The 16167-nt window shown below is 40.8% G+C and overlaps 1 protein-coding gene across 2 annotated transcripts in view; it reads right to left on the bottom strand.

Annotated features, from left to right (window-relative positions):
* The window catches only part of LRP12 (LDL receptor related protein 12), a 102362-nt gene that overhangs the window by 26803 nt on the left and 59392 nt on the right, over window positions 1-16167 (bottom strand). The window contains exon 2 of one of the 2 annotated variants that reach the window (XM_014611624.3): window positions 10148-10204. The exons of the other annotated variant lie outside the window; for it this stretch is intronic. Within the exon in view, the coding sequence (XP_014467110.1) occupies window positions 10148-10204 (57 nt within the window). The remainder of the gene's footprint in view (window positions 1-10147; window positions 10205-16167) is intronic. 2 annotated transcript variants of the gene reach the window in all.

Raw genomic sequence — 16167 nt, 5'->3', positions numbered from 1 at the left:
TACAGGGTGGAAAAGAGGCTGTCAGTGAAAAAAAATAGTTGGAAATCAGAGATCAGGAAAACAAGAATGAGAGGAGCTCGAAGTGTGAGAGGATGTACTATAAATATGAATAGGTACTAAGGAGAAACATAAGGTAAAGTGGAGGAGGGAGGGGGAAGAAAGGCCAAAGGGAAACATTACAGAGGTAAATATACAGGGTAAGAGGCTCTCAATGAAGAAGGAAATAGTAGGAAATCAGAGACACAAAGGGCAGAAAAGTAGGGGATGGAGCGGGGAAGAAAAGAAAAATGTAAGAGGTCAGGTCAGGCAGGTACTTGTTGAATCAGATATCAGGCAGGTTGTAATGCCTCATAAAATCAATGTCTATACTGAGTCTATGATTTTTTGTATCTAGTAGATTTATGGAGTGAAGCTCGTAGGCTTATCTACGGAAGGTGTTTCGTAAGTTCCCTTTGAGGACTAGAACCGAGAGATTGGAGCAACTGTCCTGTAAGAAGCATGCTCCCACAGGTAGCTGGATATTGTCTTTGATAGATTTCCGTTGTGTGTTCGTTTGGGTTTGCAACTGTTGTTTGGTTTCTCCAACATACTTTCCATCAAGGCATTTGGTGCACTGGATGAAATATATAACATTTCTGGAGGTGCAGTTGTAAGATCCAAGAATGGTGATGGTTCTGTTGTGGGATGTATAGTGGGGATGGTGGAGATGTGTTGGCAGGTTTTGCCTTCCTTGTCCTGGCATATTCTGGATTAAAGTAGGCATGGCACTGACGTATAAAATCTTAAAAGTTACCATGACCTATTTTTATTTGCTAACATGTTCGTATTTCAGAAAATGACTAATTTATTAATCAGGACAGATCCACACACAACATTCTAGCAGTTATTCATGCATGTAAACTCCTCCTAATACATGATTTTTTGTCATAGATAGGGAATGTTAACACAGTCATAATCTATCACCTACATTCAGCTTGGTGTAAATAAGGATGACAATGTTTCTAGAATTGCATTTAAACCTGTTCAACTTAAACATTGCAAACTTTACTTATTATTCTGTAGGTCTCCAACTTATAAGTACAACAATAGGCTTCATCTGATGCAATTTACTGCTGTTTTGGCTTCATATGAGTTTGGTGCATCAGTTAACTGCTTTTTGTTCTAATTGTTTTCCACATGGTGCAAGGAAAAAAAAAATGCAGATTTGACAGTGACAGCTAGTTTCACTTGTTAATTTGCATTTCTATGTAGAAAACTAGATTTCTGTAGAATTCACCAGAAGTATAAATTATTCAACTCAAATTATCCATAGCTTTTGGTGGGTTGGGGGCAAAGGGAGAACACAAAGGCTGGCCTCCATTTGTCTAGAGTACAAATTTTGTGAAAGGGAACAGCAGCTTGGACATGATGAAAATGCAGGAGATAAGAAATGACTTGAATTAATGGTTGTTGCAGATTAACAAACTGTATCGCAAGTTTCTGCAGGTGGCAGGACTGCTGGGTTAGAAAACTGCTACAATGAAACACCTTGGCACAGCTATAGCCCACAGGCCAATCCAGCCCAAAAGACACTGTATACAGCCTGTGTTTTACCAATGGCATGCTGATCCCACGCTGCTGCCCAACTGTTCGATCCAGCCTGAATTCCATATTTTACTAACAGCAGCTAATCTTGGGGAGCACATGACCCCCATGCCTCCCCCAGGGTGTGTGTAAAGTGGTGTGGAGCTGCCTACCTGCCTCCCAGTACCCCCCTGGATGAGCTGTCCGTGGCTCCATCCTGCTCCTTGCCCTGGCCCCAGACTGCCCTGGCTGGGCACAGCCCCCAGACCCAGCCTCCACCCCACTCCCTCCCTCCCTTCACTGTGGGGGCATCAATATGCCCCCTCTCCCACGCCCACATGCCCTCTCCCCTTGTAGACTTACCCACAGGGAGCTGTTCTCCATGCCGCCGGGCTGTATTTCCAGTCACAGGCATGTGTGCACATGCATGTGGCGCCCCCTGCAATCCACTCCCAAGCAGCCCCTTGCAAGGGGAAATCCAGATCCCTGCAAAATACTGCGGAGCCAGGACAAATGATGTCCCAGAGTCATGTAGCCCAGAACCGGGACTCCTTGTAGGACTGTCCTGCCCAATTAGGGACAGGTGGTCACTCTAGGTGAAGCCAGCAGTGAAGCAAGGACCTGAACAAGCTAGTACACTGCACAGAAATGCTGGTGAATGGCAGCTGTATCTCCACAAGACAAATTGGAGAAAAACACAATAGAAAGCAGAAAAATTCCAAAACAGGCTAATTGGGTTATGATTAACTGAGGAAACAGGAAAGAAATTGACAACATCTTTGATAACTCATCTTCGCTACTAGTTATTGCTTTTAGTCATTATGTGAAATACTCAGCATTTTGCACTATTTTCCATATTCTCCCAATTAGATTAGCTGTTGTGTCTTAGTTTTTAGTGAGGGAGAAAATCAATCAATCAAGCAAGCAAGCAAGCACCCTATAATGTATATAGCTGCTTCTAGTGTCACCAGGGGGCAGGGAGAAAGACATGCAAGTGGAAGAGTTGAGGCTAGTGATGAACAAATGAATGAATGAATGAATGAATGAATATGAAAAATATAGCACTGAAAAAGACAAGAAAAATATGGAGATTTAAGAGAATGATAGACAAGTGACAGGGAAGAAAGACAGAAATATACTTAGGTCCACTTGGGGCTCTGCTTTCATCAGTGCATTTAAAGGTTCCATTTTTACCTAAATTGTACATATGAAATTGGGGATAAGAAGACATTTTTCTTTATAGCTTCAGAAAATTGGCAGGTCAGGTATAAATGTTTAAAGGCTACAAAATAACAGCATTTCTTTTTTTAATGACTTAAGGTATAACATATTCTATTTCTGGATAGAGCAGCCATTAGTTTGTATGTCTTTTTAAAAAACAAAACTGTTTATAGAAAATATTTATTATGCATTTTATTAGTGCCTTGGTGATGCTTAGGTCTTACAGAGCTCCTGTAAACCAAAACATGCTTAGGAATCCTCCCTCTTTCTGTGTGCATCTTCCCCTGCTTCTTTGTTCATTTCAGTTTAATTCTTGCTATTGCTGTGCATTGTAGTTGGCTTTTTGCAAGGCTTGGGGAAGAGCACTGAGTGTGCTTCCTCATGTGCTCATGAATACACAGAATAAATGCAATGTCAAACAGTGCAACAGAATCAATAATTAAATTGACCATACATAACTTTTATTAAGTAAATTCATAAAATGGGGAAATCATTTTCTAATTAACATTTCAGCTTTAAGAAAAACTTAAGCTATTTTTTTTTCTCAAAAAGCTGACAAGCCAGGGTACTGATTGGGCTTAAAGGGTAGTGAAAAGGTCATGTTTTTAGAAAAATGAAGCAGCTTTTGGAATATCTGTGGAAAAGAAAAATATGGTATAAAAAGAGCAGCAAAAGTGGAGTAAACAGTCAGAGAAACGACAGGAAGTGGGAGAAATGCTGACAATTGTGTTAGGGGATGGCTGCAAGGAAAACATATTTTTGGATAGGTTAGTCAACAATATGGGACAAGAGTACCTTCTCACGAGAACTGAATAGCTTTTTCAAGGTTTCTTCTACCGGTTGTTACTAACTTCTTATAAAGCGAATAGTAAATGGGGTTTCTTACCCTAGAAGGTACCATTCACAATGCCTTGGTAATGTTGCCATTATCTTTTCTTTCTTTTTTTTTTTTTTGGTTTATCCAGATATGTTTATTCACTGTATTTTTCTTATTTTTATCTTTACTATTGCTATTTTTAACATACTCTTTTGTGACTAGATATGGACAGCCAAACAATTTATGGGGGAACAAGAGAGAACAGGATTTTACAGTATTATGTCAGTATCTTCACAGTAACTACCTCTGTGCAGCACTTATACTGTGAAAAGTGAAAGCTAAGCCATGGTAGTTTATCCTTCAGGAAATGACTATGCAGCTACATGCCTATTTGGTTTGAATGCGTATCAAAGTTGTGTAGGAACCAGACCGTGCATCCCTATTCCTGGAGTGTGCTGTGAAGCTGGAAACAATCGGAAACCATAACCTCTCCCTCCCTCTTCCCCACACACACAATGCTAGATCATGACAAGAACCCTGCATCCCAGGGACAGGTAGATATTGAAGAGAAATATGCTCAGCAGGAGAATGAAGAAGAGATGTACAACTGGTATAATAACTGAAGAATGTGGTAACAGAAAAGTCTAGGAGTTGTCCTGCTGGTAGTGTCAATGCGGTGGGGTGAGGGGTTGCTTTCTTCAGAAGCATTGGGTGTAAACTGTAGGAAGGCTAGAGATTGACAGAGATGCTGATGCTCTTCTTGGGTCTTGCCCCTCCACTGAGGGTCAGACAGATTGCCACATTTGGGTTCAGGAAGCAGTTTTACCCCAAATTAGACTGGGGGGTTTTTTTTGTTGTTGTTTTTTGCTTTTCTCTGTAGCCAGAGCATAATCCTCTTCCTTGGATCTCTCAAATGTATTTTAACAATGCTTGCAGCAGTGGAACACTGACAGTGCCCTCATCCTCCTGCTTGAATTGTGACATTATAGAATTGTTGGTGTTTTTGAGCAATGCACTTTATAACCTGAGGAGTTTGAGAAACAGATTAGTCAAGCACTTCCATGAGATACTCCAAATAAGGATGCTCCAGCCTTGAGCAGGGGGTGATTAGATGACTTCCTGAGGTCCCTTCTATCCCTACTTTTCTATGATTTTATCAGTTCTAATATCAAAATAGGTAAGAAACAAAACTAAATTTACAGAGCAAGAACTAAAGTAGTAAGGTTACAATGAGAAGCATGTTAGAGAAAGCAGGCACTCCAGAAAAGCAGGAGGAGAGAGGATTAAGGATTTGTCTTTACAATAATGTCAGAAGATTAGTTAGAGAGATAAAATAATAAGCTGTAACTGTGACCCAGAAGAAGATAAGGTATGTATTATCCCATACTCAGTAAAGTCATAGACACAGCTGGGTAAAAGATCTGAATGGTGTTAAAGTGTTTTAAAATGAAAGGAGAACAAGGAACCGAGGTTGTGATAAAATCTAAGTCAGAAACAGAAAGGATTACTGCTACATTTAAGAAAATGGCAATTGTACAGAAAGTCTTGGTAGTATTTAAGGGAAAGGTGCAAGTAAAGCGTCTTTAGGATACTATATGCCTGCCTACACCTAAGGCAGAAAAACAGCTTCAAGCTAAATGCTGGAGAAGGACAGTTAATACCATTAGCCACTGTCTGCACTATAAGCAGAGCAAGTGCTCCCAAAAATTTCAGATTTCTTCACCAAATGGTCCAAAAGTCAAAAATGGGGGATGCTGTTTTGGGAAGTCATGAAGACACAGATGAGTTGGTCATAGAAAATAACCGTACATCATAACATTACAAGCTAATTCTGCTTAAACTGAATAGAAGAATAAGCAAAGGTAGATCTAAAACTGAAAAAAAGTAAACTTTGATAAAATGAACAAAGAAAGCCAACTGGACTGAGCAGCTCAGGAAGCAGAGCTGGATAGGGGAGAGCCTTGGAATTTCTTTGGGGTGAAGGAGCTCCCAAGCAAACAGAATGAAAGGGGTTGCACAACTAAATGCATAACTAGAGCGCCACAAAGAATGCTAGGAATAAGAGGGTAAGAAACAGATTTAAGTGAATGGGATACAGGGGGAAAAGGGGAGGAAGAGTGATTTGGACTATTACAGGCCTGGTGGTATATCTTAGTGGTGTTCAATCTTTTTATCCTAGGGTGGATGAGTGGTGTCTGGCCTGCCTGTGAGCTGGATCCAGCGTGTGGGGCAAGCACGGCAGAGCCCACCCAATCCATCTGTGCAGAGTTGGGCAGGGGAGCAGTGTGGCCCTGATCCAGTTTCACAGGGAAGGGGGCTTGGCCCAGTCCAGATCTAGCCATGTAGGGCTTAGGAATTTGGCATGGGGGGTGGGGAGTGAAAGTATTAGTTGTCACTGCTCCCCTGCCATCAAAATTTCCTAAATCATAGAGATCCCCAGGGGCTGGATGGCATAGTTCTGTGGGCTGCATCTGGCCTGCAAGTTGGGGGTTGAGCACCCCGGTCTAACCTGTAAATGACTTCTAAAATGAAAGAATAAGCAAAGAGCTGGAAGCGAGTGAAAAACAGGATGAAATGGAACCTGGGCTTATCAATGGCAGACTGTGCCAGACTAACCTGCTGCTTTTTTAGGCAAAAGAAGTAAAGTAGATTTTGCCTATCTAGACTTTGGTAAAGCATTTGATATGGGGCCATATAAAAATTATTAAAACCAGGGAAGGTAGCAATTAGCAGTAGAATTCTAAGGATGTTTCTAAAGAAGACAGAACTAGTACTGAAAGAGCAAGCATCAGGTTGGATGGAGGTTACTAGTTCCCTAAGGATCAGTTTGGGGACAAATCTTACTTCATGCTTTCATTAACGAGGTTGACAGAGAAAGGAGGAGTAAGATAATGAAATATGACAAAAAGTTGGGAGGTACTGTTAATACAGAAAGAAATGACTGGAGTAAAGGAGTCAAATTAAAGCTATGAAAAGGTCATAGGATACACAAGAAAAGCTATGTCCAGGAGAAACAGGAATTACTAGTGCAGCGGTTCTTAGCCGGGGTGCCATAAGACACTTTGAAGGATGCTATGGAACCACTGTACCAGGGAGTGGTAAGGCCTTATCTGGAATACTGTGTATTATTCTAGTCACCCACTTTTAGGAAAGAAATTTAGAGAGGAAGATGTGCAGACAAGATCTACAAGGTTTATCAAAGAAACAGAGAGTCTATCAGACGATAGAAGACTAGAAGAGCTTGATTTAAGTCTAGCAAACAAAGCTAAAGAGCATAGGCGACGCATGGGGGGGGGGCCACAGAGGCACGTGCCCCTCCTCCCCGAAATTGTCTGCTGCTGAAGCCACCACCAGTTTCTGTGGGCAGTCACCGCTTCCCCCTTCGCCACCGATGGCTGCGGGCAGTTACTACTCGCTGCTGCTGACAGTGCAGACAGTGGCTGAGGGTGGTCTGTTTGCTGCCCACCACCTCCCCCCCACCGCCAACACTGCTGCCGGCGGCTGCTGGCAGCCCCCACTCACTGCTATGGTGCCCCCAAGTCGTGGGAGGCACCAGTCATTCATGTTAGAGAGTAGATATGACTGATATTAATTAGAAAAAATTCCTAAAATTTTGAGCAGTGAAGTTTTAGAACAGTCTCCTAATCAGAGTGGTGGGGAAGAGTCCAGTTACTTTTAAGCTGGAGCTCAATATATACCATATTTACTCAAATATAAGACAACCCTGATTATAAGGTGACTCCCAAATAATTATATTTTATATATGGAAAATTTATGAATTTGTTACACATTTCCAGGTATAGAAATATAGGAGCAATTAAATCCAGTCCCTGTATTTCCAAGCAACTGTTTGTCCAAAGAATCTACCAGATTATCCTCCCAGGCTCCTCTCACATATCATAACCACAAAGCACTCTACACAGAAGTGTCCCTACAAAAAGCCACAGGTAAAAAATGGGGGAGTTGGGGCAGTCGGCAAAAGCACTACCAATGCCTTGCCACTGTAAGAGCAAAGAATTTGTGAAGTTAATAGAAATAATGATCCTAGAAAGGGGACATGCCTCACACTACAAAGAATGGCAGACCACAGTCTTTGCCAAGCTGACAAGGGTGAAAATTCCATGTTTATCCCCAAATTAAGAGACTGGTTAGGCCCTGAACACATGAAGAAGACCTCTAGCCAAGTACCGGATATCATGCCATTCCTTGTTGTTAAAAAAGACTAAGGGGTAATAGTGGTTTTATACTGAGGGCAGGATAGTGTCCATCAAGATAGACATTTCATTCTAAATCCCTGATCAATCACCTTTCTAAGTCTATTGCTGTGTCCCAATTCTCAGTTAAGTTAGACTTGAAGGCTAGGGACAGACATTCAAAAAGCCTGAGCTAGAATTGATTCAATCTTTGCAGGTTAGTCTAAGCTGGCTAGGGTGAACTGGTTTGTAACTGTACAGACATCCCCTCTCTGGACTGAAGAAATGCAGGCACATGCCTGCAGTGGATCAGACTAGACACCAGGGGTGCTAGAATAGCCCTCCCTTCCCTTCCACAGAGCTGAGCTGAAGTGGGGGTGGCCAGGCCCCAGCAAGACACTCTGATTAGGGAAGGGTTCCCCCCTGCCTTACTGCTCCTGACCAGCCTAGCAGGGAGCTGATAACAGAACATTTAGCAGCCCATCAAGAAAATGAAAGCTTGTCTCATTAGTTCAAGCTCTTCTAAAAGAACTTTTTGCCAATGAAAGAACCACCTGATCTGTTGATTAGCTCCAAAAAGCCCTAAGTGGACACAGTCCTGTCTGCCTTATATAGACACCTCTCATCATTAGCTAGCATATCACACAATGGCTATGGTCTGTGCTGTGGGAGATGGTAGGGAGGGGCCAGGGGGGGAAATCCCTGCTTGAGCTGCGAGCAGCAGGAGGGGGGTGGGGGGGGCAGGGGAAGCCAGGCAGCCACTGTTGTGCCTGCAGTCTCTGCTGAGCTCCAGTCAGGGAGCAGAGGGGTGGGTGCAGCTCTGCTGTGGAGCAGAGAGCCCTGCCCAGGACTGCCAAGCATCTGGGATGCTGGGAAACTGGTTTAAGTTAAACCAGGACGGGGTCTGGGACAGACATTTCATAAAACGGTTTGACCCAAATCAGTTAAGTCTGATACTACATTCAACCAGGTTTATCTTGAGCCAGTTTCAACCATTTTCAGACCGGTTTATGTGCACTGAACATCTGTTCTGTTACAGGTTTAAACCAGTTTATGATCACTTTGTTTATGTGTAATGTCTGTCCCTATCCAAAAAGATTACAAGCCAATGTTTGTATTCCTTAAGCATTTAGATAGCTAGTTAGTCTTTTAAAACTTAATAGCTCTTAGCTTTGTGCATCGTCATTGAAAGATCATAACTTTTTTGATGATGCAGAACTAGATGAGAAAGCAATAATTAGAATGTGATAATTGTTCATGCAAAGAAAGAAAGTAGATAGCATAGTATGACAGAGACTAAGATCACTTAATACTTACCTAAGAAGAGTTTATGTTTGTATAAAGTAAGAAATGTAATGGCTGAAACTATACTACAATAAAACACCATGGGTGATGTTTTCCAATCTGGAAACTGCTCTTGCAGAGCACAAGTGAAGGCAAGCTTTACACATTGGGATCCATTTTGAGCACAGGATTTTGAAATGAAATTTGTTCTTAGGGACTACTTGAAGTTTCCCCTAAGAAAACAGTTCTCAGAGGCTCAATTCTCTAGTGTGTGTATATTCAAAGATACTGGTAAGAGCAGATGTACAAAACAGCACCTCCAGCCTGTCTGACACCATTAATACACTGGCCTTTTATCTCTGGGAATGTCTACTTGGTAGTGGATACATGTCCAAGTCACAACAGCAAAAACTCACTGCAACTGGCAGTTATTGTTCAGGAAGGCCCAGGGTTATATATAAGGACCAAGGTGGTACATAAAAGCCCAAGATAGCCAAGGATCATGGTACAGAATGCTGGCCAATGACTGTAACAAATCTTCAAGCACAACATGTCCACACTATACCCTGTATTCTACAGCACCTATCAATTTTTCATTTTCCTAAGTTCCATATTTCTTTTTTTTATTGAAGAAACTGTGCAGTCAAGTGAATAGTAGTTTCAGTTACAGCTTCAATCTAATCAAGCAAAATGTATAATTTTTGGATTTGTTATTCTTTGATAATAAGAGTGTCCAAAATTACATTTCAATAAATTTCATTTCACAAAACTTTCTGTGGAAAGAAAATATCAATTCAACTTAAACCAACTTTTCTTTTACTTCAATGTTTGTATGGAAAAGTAATTAAGCAGTCCATTTAGAAAGGCATAATCTGTTCATGAGCACGCAGGTATCAATTTTATCTTATGAGAATTTTTCCATGTTCCAGTTCCTTCATTCCTTATTACATGCTGCAAAAGGCAGTAATAATTTTTATAGCCAAATATCTCTTCATAAGATACCAGGTGGCTTTCAATATTTACCATTTAAGTCATGCATGAAATTTAAACATTACAAAAAATGACTTACCAGTTGACACTCCTGAAATATGCACATTTTCAGAATGTTCTGCAAGAGCACCATTTCCTAAAATTAAACATAATGAATAAACTAATTTCCAAGATAAAATTTGTAAAAAATTTTCAGATACCCTTCTACAGAAAAGTAAAAGAACAAAACCCAGCTACTTTGGTTAATATTCAATATTTCAAGATCCCAGGCCTCTTCTACTATGAAAACTTTAAAGGAAACTGGGAAAACAAAACAATTGTAATACAAAGGGGAAAAACAAAACTATTTAATGAGGCTACATGGAATGGCTGAATATGCTGAAAAATTAAAGATGGAAAACCTGGTAGTAACAGAAGTTTCTCAATACTTTAAAAACATTTTCAGTTTGGGATTTCTGCAACCTTTTTAATGGAACGTCATTTCTTTTTCAGGAAAAGTTAACTTTATATAAACTATTAAAATTAAGGAAGACAAAAAGAAAGCACTTGCTACGGAAAGACATCATGAGAAATAACTTTGGCTAATGAAGTCTGCTTGTTTGTCTATCCAGGAAGATATATTTAAATCTAATCAGTGACTAATTACTTCTTGAGACTGCTCCACCAAATGTGCCTTCAAAATAAACATGAACTAAAAGTAAAAACTGGAGACCAAGCAAATCACTACCCCAAAATCAGCTCCAGTAAAATGGATAGTTTCATTGTCAGCAGTGATTTTACAGATCTTAACACAAAATGTTCTGCTTTCCTTTCCTATTTTTCTCATCTTCCCTTTTTTCCACCTATAAATTTTTCTTTTAAACTTTACAAGTGCTTTTGTACACTTTTACTAGTGACACATCTGTGCAACAGCCAGCGCTTAGTAGTTGTGGCTGCAGAACAGCAAAACAGCTGTTTCAATAAGCCACAAAGTGGCATAAGTGGCACGGGCAGCCTCTAATGGGAACAGATAGAACAGAAGCAGATGGGGCAGGGAGCAGAAAGCAGAGTAGCACAGAGTAGGGAACAGAAAGTAGAGCGGGAGGATCAGGCAAGCGAACGGAATCAGAGTAGCATTCAGTGAAGGTCATGGGCTAATTTCTGGCATACCTGCCTAAAAGGCTGCCCCCCACCTCCTCCGCCTCCCCTGCTATAAGGGGTGTGCTCCGAGTACATTTGAGGAACCTGATATTTGAACTAGATCAACAGGACAAAGTTTTGCAGCTACAATCAGGACTCTTAACTCAAAGGAATATGCTGAATTCTTAACTTACAGCTAATGGTACAGAGCAGTGATCATCAGGCCAAGATGACCCAGGTGAGGTCCAAGGCAGGCTGGTACTAGGACTTGGCTGCTGCAGCCATCACTTAAAGCTGCCTCCCTGCCATGGTGTGAGCAAAGCCCCCCCCAGCACTGAAGCCTAAGCTGTGCAGGCTGGGTTCAGTGGCTCTACAGGCCATGGTTTACTAATCTGATACAGACAGTTTTCAATGCAGCAACATGGTGTTCTTCTATGGGAAAGCCAATATGTATGAAATGACAGGACACATTATCAGGAAAAAGCATTTTGATATGCACACAGTGAAGCTCACATTTTAATTGTAAGTATATTGGGGGGGTGCACCAGGAACTGGGAAAACATCTGTTTACCAGGGCACCCCAAGGGAAGACAAGGTCTAATGGTCACAAATTTTGGGAAGACGGTTTTAAGCTGGGCATTAGAAAAAACTTCTTTACCATGTGAGTCCCCAGAATCTGGAATAGACTTCCCCCCAGAAGTGGTACAAGCACCTACTCTGGACAAGACATACTTGGACACTTATCTTGCTGGGATCATTTGACCTCAGCAGACTTCCTGGGGCAGAGGGCTGGACCCAATGATCTTGTGAGGTCCCTTCCAGCCCTAAGGTCTATGAAATCTATAATTAATCAAACTCAATACTTAAGATAAAACCAAAACACACAGGGCCAACCAGGCATTTTGCAATGCCTGACTACATTTCTGTAGTGAAAGTGTTTCTAAACGTTCTGTCTAGTGTTTATAGCAAAGAAACAGGAAGGACAGAGTCAGACTATCCTTTCACCTACTTTCCAATTAAACGCTCTAATAATGTACTGAAAATTCAAACGTTCCATTTCTCAGTATTTGAAAGGTAACCTCTTCCAGTTATTTTCAAGTTTGATTTTTGCATAAGTGAAGTTGAAGTTTCTCATAGGTGATGGCTTCAATAAACTTTAAGGTGAAAAATGTTGAACGCCATTACAAAATAGCTCTTTTAAACAGATTTTTTTGTTTTTTTTTTTTTAAGTGAGGGTATTTTCTAGTAAGAAGTCTTCATTGAAAAATTCAACCAGCTCTACCAATGATAAATGACTTTGATATACTTAATGAAAAAAGCCTCCAAAATTTAAATGACTACCTACATTAACTGAGTCTAGTCTTAATTCTGAGGATAACGGTACATAGTTAAAAATAGCATTATATGACAAAACAAATTTAAAGCTTTCCCCAATTTGTATAGGCAGAAGTCTAGCAGTTCACCATTATAAGAAATATTTGTTCTTCCAATTAATTTTTTTAGGTTTTAGTAATACTTTTTTCCCCCTGAGATTGTGCTGCCCAATCAATTTTGATATGAAGGGATTCTACAAATGACACTAGTGGGATGATCCCTTTTGGGAGGACAATCCAGATTTCTGTTTTAGTTTTTCTATTAATAAGCATAAGGAAAAGCATTAACAATAAATAATTATACCTTCTGTTTAAAGTTAGAGATTTCATCTAGTGAACTGTAGGACAAATCCAACAGTTTCATTAGTAATTTTAAGGGCTAACAAGCACTTTATATTAAAATTTGTAGATGTTCTTAAATTAGGAGGCAAGTACGTGACAGAAAAGACAAATAAGGAATCCACACAATTATAAATATGGAAGGAAAAGCCCTTAAGCCAGATTCAGTCTGTTACACACTGAGATTCAGACCATGAAGTGAATGGATACTTCCCATGGAAGCACACAGCTCACCCCAGTTTGTCTCCCTTTCTCCACGCTGCATTGTGCCATTGATCTCTTCTGCAGCCCTCTCTGCTGCTTTCTCTCATTCCCTATGCTGCTGAATTTGCCCTTCTCACCTGCCACTGGAGGCAGAAATTGGCAGAGGTGTTAGTGCCTGGTGTAAGCAGCAGCAGGCGGCTTGGAGCTGCAGAAAGGGGTGGGGGCCTGTAGTAGCAACCTACCCTCTACAAAACTCCTGGTCTAGACTTCCTAATGTATCTAGGAAAAAAATTAACTAAAAACAATATTCAATAATTGGGAGAGATTTAAAAACCTACCATATTTATTCAAAGCTAAGATGACCCTGAATTTAAGATCACCCCCTCAATAATTAGATTCCACATAAGAAAAATGTTTAATTTTATATTCTTTTTATAAACAGACCTACTGACAAAAAATATAGCAATGCCAGTAAGTCATAAATTCAACATTAGCTTCAATTTAATTCAAACATTAACTTAACCTAACCTATATTAGGTTCTGTCCAAAACCTGGTAAGTGCTACTCCTTTCTTAGAGCCTACAACTTAGAACTGGTTACTTTCACATGCATCCTCACTCTCACGTTCTTCACTGTTCCCATCTTCCTCATCTTCCCACAAACATCTTCAGTTCCATCTATGGCATTGGATATACAGTGCTTCCAGAAGCCTTTAATAATGGATTTTGAAGATATCCTTCCCCAAGAAGTCAGAATCCAATGGCAAAGCAGTGGTGTGTTTGGCTTCTTAATCTTCCTGCCAGGTGTAAGCACATGGTTCCCTACCAAAAGTCAGTCTGAATACTGATACCACAAACATTCCTTAAAGGGCATATTCACCATGACATCCAGTATTTGGCACCGAGATGAGGTATGACTACACAAACACAATTCATTGACTGAATTTTTGCTTTTACATCGGTGTTAAATGCCCTCTGAATTAATCTAACCTTAACATTCCTCGTTTCTTTAGCAGTGCCCAAAGTCTCCATTTCCACACGTCTAACCATTCAATCAACAGTTCACTTGACATCCATCCTTGCTTCTGGCATCTAACCATTATTCCTAGTGGCAACTGTTATTTTGGCAGTTTTGCATTTCCAAATCATATAGGGTTGCAATTCTCTCTCATCTGTCAATACTGCTAACATCTGTGTAATATGTGACTTTTCATATTTATGGATTTTGTGCTTCTCCCATGGATGGTGACATTGTTCAGTGTGTCAAAAATAGACTAGAGTCTTATCAGCATTACCCATCTAGCCCAGCAAGTAATCATGTGTTTGACATAGCCCAATAATGCGCTACTGGAATTGAACAGGTTTTTTGCTGCAGTCTGATGGTAACTTTTGTACAAGTGATGTTCTTCGTCCCCAATATTTGCTTTGATTTTTGAAGGGGAATGTTCAATTCCTTTGCTATTTCTAATATTTTGAGTCAAAACACTTTGCGGGCGATTGGCATTCCCTCCTTTCTCATTTCTTGAACGTATCTGAGAACTTGCTTATCAATTTCAGGAAAGTGACCTGAAAATATTTGGACTCCCAAATGTTTTCTGTATGGACTTAGCATTTTTGAGTTTTCCTTTTAATTGTCTCTGTTGGCTACAAATGTCCAACTCAGGATCCTTAAAATTCTGGTTTATTAGGCGGATTGAAACACTGTACTGAAGTCAAACCATAAACCTTTGGGCTGGTCCCCTCACACACGCATGCACACACAAAGTAACGACCTACAAATTTTTTTTTGGGGGGGGGGAGGGCACCAGTCAGGTATACCTATCCCACAAACGCTGGAGTCTGCCGTCAATGGCCAGTCGAGGCTTCTTCCAGTGTGGTGTTATCCTCTAGAAGGGGGTCGCCGGCTGGTCCTTCTGGTTGGACAGGTCAGGTGCTGGTCAAGTTGGAGATCAAGAGGGTGCCCCTGAGGGTCACTTTTCACTGCTTTTTATTTGTCCTTGGTAGACTTTGGTGATTTCCCAGTTTTCAGATTTGCCCAATCCGAGGGGTGTTGACCCTTATGGGACTTCCCCCTTGGTGGCTATTGGATGGCATCTGTCAGCTCCAGGGGTTGTCCGCATGTATGTGCAGGTTTGGGAGTCCATTGATGAATTTTGATTGATTTACCGCTGTCATGATAGGGCTCTGGGAGCAGTCGATATTCAGCCCCAAAAGTTGGTCCTCGGCGTTGATTAACTCAGACTGGGGCTTCTAGCCCTTAAACAGTGAAGTTTAGAGAGTTCCCAGTTGCTACATTGTCTCCTACTGATTTCTTCAGTTGGTTGATCTGAGGTTTCCACAGGTGTTAATTGCCTCTTGTTAGTGATGATTTGATTCCTGCCCTTGTTAACATTGTTACAGTGTATAACTTACTTCTAAAACTAAAACACATTTAGTTAAAAGGTGAAGAGTATAAAATATAAGCTACAAGAGTAATGCCATGGCGAACAAATAGATAAAAAATACCAAAATGCAAGGGGAAATACAAATTGCACACATACAAACTTTAAAACACAATTCCTTATCTTATGGTGAAAGAAAGAGGAAGGAAGAAAAGGTAGAAGCAGAGAAACATATCCAAAGAGGGGAAAGCAAATGCAGGCAAGAGGAAAAGGGGGCTTTCTGCTACGTCTCCATTGACACACGTTTGCATTAGCAACATAATATTTCCTTCCTTCCTCACAATTATTTGTTTTTTCAGCATAATTTTTAATCTTCATTTTAAAGTTTGTATCATAGCTATGCCTCATTCCTTTCAGCATCTTCACATCTGTATGGCTACTTCTGCTTTTTTTCTACATGGTCTGTCATGGGGAGGGTTCCCTACCACTACTCACCCCACAGGATTTACCATAGGTTTCTATGGTTTTAAATTTTGACCAGCCAGTGGTGGTAAGACCCTGTAATCTGCTGCTTTCCCTGCTACTCTGCTGGGTGCCCCCTTGCCAACTGCCACCTGTCCCTCACCTCACTGCTGTAGATTGCCTTGGGAGCCATGTGCAAGATCCTTATGATCATAGATTCAT

The sequence above is a fragment of the Alligator mississippiensis genome, chromosome 3 (genome assembly GCF_030867095.1).
Source record: "Alligator mississippiensis isolate rAllMis1 chromosome 3, rAllMis1, whole genome shotgun sequence".
NCBI classification, from domain to species: domain Eukaryota; kingdom Metazoa; phylum Chordata; order Crocodylia; family Alligatoridae; genus Alligator; species Alligator mississippiensis.
The sequence above is the reverse complement of the archived record's forward strand: the minus strand, read 5'-3'. Positions and strand labels throughout refer to the sequence as shown.